This window comes from Saccostrea cucullata, unplaced genomic scaffold (genome assembly GCF_032062105.1).
Source record: "Saccostrea cucullata isolate Sc308-1 unplaced genomic scaffold, CSIRO_AGI_Scuc_v1 ctg19959, whole genome shotgun sequence".
Classification (NCBI taxonomy): Eukaryota; Metazoa; Mollusca; class Bivalvia; order Ostreida; family Ostreidae; genus Saccostrea; species Saccostrea cuccullata.
The window spans coordinates 1-6274 of NW_026937381.1; the positions used below are offsets into that span (position 1 = coordinate 1).

The following is a 6274-nucleotide window of genomic DNA, read 5'->3' on the forward strand; positions in this document are numbered from 1 at the left end:
GCTAAAAATAGACCACGTGCTGCTTTCCATGAACTACTTTCATGGTTCTTTACACTCTTTTTGAAGACAACGATACATTGTTTTGAATTTGAAACTATCATTTAAAAGTGCAAAATTTAGACATTTTCTCAACAAATGGTTGTAGAGAGAACATAAATGCACAGGTTGCGTATTTTTTTGGATTTTTTAAGGCTTTGCTGAATTCTGTAGCTGCGCAGTTCTAAGGAGCATATCAAAAGCATTTTTCTGCAAACGTATAGATTATATATGCACAACATGCATTCGGTTATGCATATTTATTGTATCTTTATCAAAAAGACTTAAAATTTGATCAAAATATAATGTATTTTAGCCATTTGAAGAAATGTTTACATTTTGCTCTCACTGCACTAAAGGTGGCTGTACATCCCCCTTAAGAACTCAAGTGCCTTCGTTGATTATTATTTCTTCTTCCTATATTTCATCAATTCTATATAGAACTATATGTGTTTTTTAAACATCGAATTTTTATTAACACGTATGAAATATTTTGATGTACATATATAAAGATTTTAAACATAAAATATTTTATTTTGTATGTTAATTTATAGTTTCTTTTAATTGTGTTTTCGTTGATTATTATTTTTTCTTCCTATATTTCGTCATTTTTTTTTGGTGTAGATCCGTATATATAAAATGTTATTTAAACACAGGATTTTTCTCCCATGATAATCATGATGAATCTAAAATCGACTGACTAATCATTTGTTGAAACTGTTGTTGCACTATTGACCTTCAGTTCTTATATTCCAATAAAAAAAAAATTAGAATGTGAAAACTTCAGGGGTCTTAGTTTTTTTGGGGGGGGGGCCAAAATATACAGTCTAAACAACATATTTAAAATATGATATCATAATTATATGTTTCCGATTTTTGGCTTGTAATCTGTCATTAGATTGACCTCAATTGAAAATATTGTAAAAAGTTATTAAACACGAGCCATACACACGCCCCTCTGTCTTCAGTAATTAAAGCAATATGAGCTGCATGTTTGACATCAGAAAAAAAATGTTGCAAAATTGTAATTAACTATTTCAATGACAGAAAAATAGAACATTCATAAACTTCTGTTGTTCATATTTGCTATGAAAGAACTTTTTATACGCTTTGATTGAAGCAAAAATTGAATTATTGTCGTCCTGTACAATAATAATTTCTTATATAATAATGTTTATTCGGTCGTACAGAAATATTTCTTCTGAAACATTTTTCACTTTATTTTGGTTTTATTGATGATAAGGGTTTATATTACATACAGATTAGTCATAATAACACATTTTACCAGCAAAATAAAATTCTCGAAAATGTAGCTAGACAACTGCTTCTTAAACAAGCATTCCCGGCGTATTGAATAAACACACTTTGTCCCCTACCAGCAAGGGTAATAAAGTTCCCTCTAAGAAATTAAATTATTGATTATTTTTCTGTAAAAAAAAATCATTGAAACAGAATAAAATGCTATCTAAATCTATAACTCACAAAGTTACACTCCTGCCAAAAATGAAGCTCAATATCTGCAATAGTTTAGAAAGAAAAGAGCAGGAAACCAAGTTGGCAGACGGAATCCGCCAGAAAGACATGACAGAAACCAGTTCCTCTCGGTCTGTCTATTCCGCTCTCTGTCTACCCCAATTGATTTCCCGCACTTTTCCCCTAAAAGTTTGGAGATATTGAACAGATTTTTTTATGAGTGTACCTTAATGAGATATACTAGTAGATCAGTATTACTTGTTGTTGCACTTCAATAATTTTTTTCAATGACTAAGGGTCCTTATAGTTTTTTTTGTTTTTTTTTTTTAAAGAACCACATTGCACTTATATTGGCGAAAGGGGACTGGTAATGCTTATACCTTTGACTATGCAGAATATTCTGTCTGTCAGATGGCCTCATTACCATACTTTATCTTTCTAAAATATCTTGAGATCACAGGCACTTGTTTCTGTAATAAATTTTTGACCCATAGTATAATTATTACTGTGTTATGGGTCAAATTAGAGAAATTATTAGAGAAATAAGTGCCTGTGCTTGAGATAGACTTTATAAGTATATTTAAATAAATGCACTCAAGACATTTGTAATTTTATCTGTCTGGAGCTAGAATCTAACTTTGCTTGGATGGTGTATTGTGTTCTTGGTTTAGAGTTTAGTTTTGTTTGACATTGATATTGTTTTTTGTTTTGTGTATTATCAAAAGAAAGATTTTTTCATGGAGATTTGAACTATGTTTCGACTTTTTATTCAGCAAATAATAAAAACAATTGAAAGCATTGCGAGTAGTTTTATAAAATAACACTTCAGATTTCAGGTGGAATCATAAAACCTACCAATGGATAAACTAGAAATCAACAACACAATCAAGAAGGGACATTAATAAAAGTTGCCTTTGGTGTGGCAGTCAGGTGGGTCGATTTAGGAATAAGTTCGTCAGCTTTCTTGCCTGATTTGGGGTCGTCATAGTTCGACATTGGATCAGGGGTTTTGGGGCGATTCTGTGAACTCGACAAAGGTTTGGTGTCATCCTCTTTGATGACAGAGATCGATTCTTTTGCTTTCCTTTCCTCAGCTTCTTTTAAAATACCTATAAAACTAACGTGACTCCTTCTACCGGAATTCAGTCTACTTGTTGCACGCATGCTCTCTGCTATGCTACGACGTCCATCTTTGTGAGCTGTACTTCCGAGATCAGTAAAAGACATATCTGTTTCACTGCGGAGCATGAGTCTGCCGAAGCTTTCCGATGTAGTATCTGAGAGTAAAATTTTATATGGACTTGTCACTTTCACAGGACTAGATAATTCTATTCTTCTGGTCGGAGACTGAGAGCTAGCTTTACTTCGTCTATCAATTACGTCGTCACTGTTTGGAAACGTCATTTTCATCGAGTTTGACGTAAGGGATGTGCGTGGTGTATGAAATGGATCACGTGGTTTGCTGAAGTGAATCGGTTTAAGTTGCTGGCGTCTCGGATGATCCATTTTCAGGAAGGGGATCACGGGAGAACCATATACTGCGAATGGATTCGTCATGCGTAGACTTGGACTTTCCATTTCTTCCAAACGAGGAGTGGCCAAAGTCGAGGACATTCTAGCGTGAAGCTGCTGAGTTTCCTTACCAAGATTTTTCAAAATCACTTTCTGTGCTTTCTCATAATACTGCATTTCTTTAGACAACCTATTGCTACACCGATTGTTATTCCTTCGAACCCCCTCGGTATATTCGGACCTTGGAATATGGTCCCCATATTGAATTTTTCTGGTCCGCTTTGGCACTTGCACCTTTTTTTCCTTGTCCTGCATCCGTCCTTTCGTGGGTATTTGCATTGTTTATCATGTCTACAAAAAATCATGCATGTCACTTTTAATATTTCAACTTAAATCAACTTAATTATTTTAAAGAAAAACACTGATTTATTTAAAAATACAGGGATATTTTATATTGAATATTATGAAGGTATTTAAAAAGAACATTTCTTTTCATTAAAGAATATTTTAATGAAAATTGATAAATACAGTTTGTAGGAAATTGGATATCCATAAATTTTGCTCAACTTTTATACAAACAGATGCATAGTTCGTATTATCATGTTCTAATTCTGAAAACATTCATATCATAGTATTATTAAAAAAAATTGTTCTTTTTACTTTGTTGGAGGTTCATTTTTCAGCATTTAAATTTAAGATGCATTTAATTGACATAATTTATTTTGTTAAATAGGATTAAAGACCATCTACCATCTAGTAGAAAACCATGGTTGCCTCCATAGATACATTAATAAAAAATTATGTAGGAACTATCAATATGAAGAGGGATAGTGGTGATCTAGAAAAAATATACTTTGTTCGCTTGTCCTTAGATGGAGAGAGTGAGAGAAGGCGGGGAAGTAACACTAAGTGGTCAACTTTGCTTACGTCATCACCTTGTAGAACGCTAGAAATGAAATTCAATACACATCTCTCTCTCCTCCCCCCTCTCTCTCCTATTAAAATTGATCCAGACCCGGAAATTAAAACGACGACGAATGTTAATAGACTTGAGGGAGGTAATCAACACCAATTAAATCGTCGATGATAATTAAAGATAATTCCTAAAATTGCAGACTATATTCCATTTTTCTCTTGTCAAAATGAGGATACTTTACATAAAACATCTGCAAAAAGGCTTAGTTGGATTCATAAATCTTTTTTCCACTTTTTCCTGTGAACGCTTTTGATTAAAAAGAACTACCCGAGGTACATTAATTTAAGATGAGAAATTCTGTTTCAACCAGAGAAATGTCTTCAGAATACCACATGCTTCATCATCTGAGAATAAATTACATTGAATTATTTATTTTGGCATTGCTATGTTTCGTTTGATTACATAGTAAGGCGTCATTTTGTCTTTCTGTTTCCATTTCAAGAAAATAACATAATAAAATTTTGTTTCGTGACTGAGTGAAGTTTTGATCTGGACCTCTGTTGGAATTTTCGCTTGAACAATTGTCTGAACCAAAGTTGATATCTATAACTCACAGTGTTCCTATAGAAGGCTTTCCTTATTTTTATTTCTTTGATTTATTTCGAAAAAGGCCCCGTGGGGATCCGGGTTAGAATAGGTCCTCAGTACCCCCTTGCTTGTCGTAAAAGGCGACTAAATGGGGCGGTACTTCGGATGAGACCGTATAAACCGAGGCCCCGTGTCACAGCAGGTGTGGCACGATAAAGATCCCTCCCTGCTCAAAGGCCGTAAGTGCCGAGCATAGGCCTAAATTTGCAGCCCTTCACCGGCAATGGTGACGTCTCCATATCAGTGAAATATTCTGGAGAGGGACGTTAAACAGTATACAATCAAATCAAATTTCGAAAAAGATTTTGCACTATTTATCATAATCTTTACATTTGAATTGATAGTAAAATTATAATATCAAATACATGTTTATACTATTGTGTCAAATAAAAATAAAGGCTTAAGTTTAAAAAGGCATCATCTGCTTATGAAATGTACAAACAAGAATACTGCAAAATATTAAAGCCATATCAGTTTAAAGCCTGTACCTATGAAACTGATTTAAAAAAGAATAAACGTGCAATTAATGCATATAATTTTAATTGACACTTTATTTTTATTGAAATTAAAAAATGTTATTCTAACATAGAAAGACAAAAAAAAAAGATATTGTTTTAGAACCAATTGATTTTTAATTATTATCGTGAGTACGATTCTTTACGGTTTCCTTTGTAAATCAAAAATGCACGTCAGCCTATCACGCAATGTTTACTTTAGTATTTGAATTTACACTTTTGAAATACGTTCTATCTTCGTAAATCAAAAATGCACGTCACCCTTACACGCAATGTTTACTTTAGTATTTGAATTTACACTTTTGAAATACGTGCTATCTTCATAATGTTGAGGTGTAATATTTTTTTCGTAAATTGTTTAATTATTTCTCTTTTCTTTTTCCTTCTGTGGAGAAGAAAAATATCGCTTCTATTTATTGATTAATAGAGACATTGTTTATAAACATATGAGATTAAAAAAAATCAGATCAGTTTAGGTTTTGGTTAGGAATACATAATTTTCTAAAGTTAGTCAAAAAGACAAAATATTATGATATACATGTTTAGAGAAACTGATAGTTTTGCTTTTAAAAGTGCCATTTTTCTTCCACAAATACCCAGAAAGTCTTTTGCTAAGTCTACAGAAAATTCTGTATTAGAAATCAAATCTAATCATAGGAATTCTGATTAACTTACCATTATTATCATACAAGATTCCCTTTCCATTTTATTTCACAGACTAAAAAAGCCAGTATACTTACTGAGACTCTGGAAATTAAATCAATATCTGATTTGATCTTGATCAGAGAACACTCCTGTTTTCTTTCTAGCACTTCCCTTTTTGTTTAGCAATCGATGGTTAACAAGATAATTATACCTAACCATGGATACCTGATCATTAACGTGTTATATCCTCTTTACATCTCAGGGCAGGTCATTGTCGTAATCATTTAACATTTTGTGATTTTTTTTAATGGAGACCAGATTTTATTTAAATTTTGAAAATATTCAGATAATTTTTTTTAACTTCCACTGTATCTTCCTGAAATGCATATAAGCGAATTCAACATTCATTACTTATCATGTGATTCATATTTGAGTATTTTACTTGAAAAAGACCTTATTGGAAATCTAACAACCAAGCTCTATGATAAACATGATGACTTTAATTTTTCAAACGGCAACTTCCCTTACT

At 32.4% G+C, this 6274-nt stretch overlaps 1 protein-coding gene across 1 annotated transcript; it reads right to left on the reverse strand.

The window, feature by feature from the left end:
• Window positions 1–2358: 2358 nt before the first annotated feature.
• LOC134248103 (uncharacterized) lies at window positions 2359–3360 on the reverse strand. Its single transcript, XM_062730525.1, has one exon. The coding sequence runs from the start codon at window positions 3358–3360 to the stop codon at window positions 2395–2397; it is 966 nt and encodes a 321-aa protein (XP_062586509.1). The 3' UTR covers window positions 2359–2394.
• Window positions 3361–6274: the final 2914 nt, after the last annotated feature.

Bases quoted from the DNA above. Each gene is read 5' to 3' on its own strand.
- LOC134248103 (XM_062730525.1), bottom strand. From the start codon at position 3,360: ATGCAAATACCCACGAAAGGACGGATGCAGGACAAGGAAAAAAAGGTG.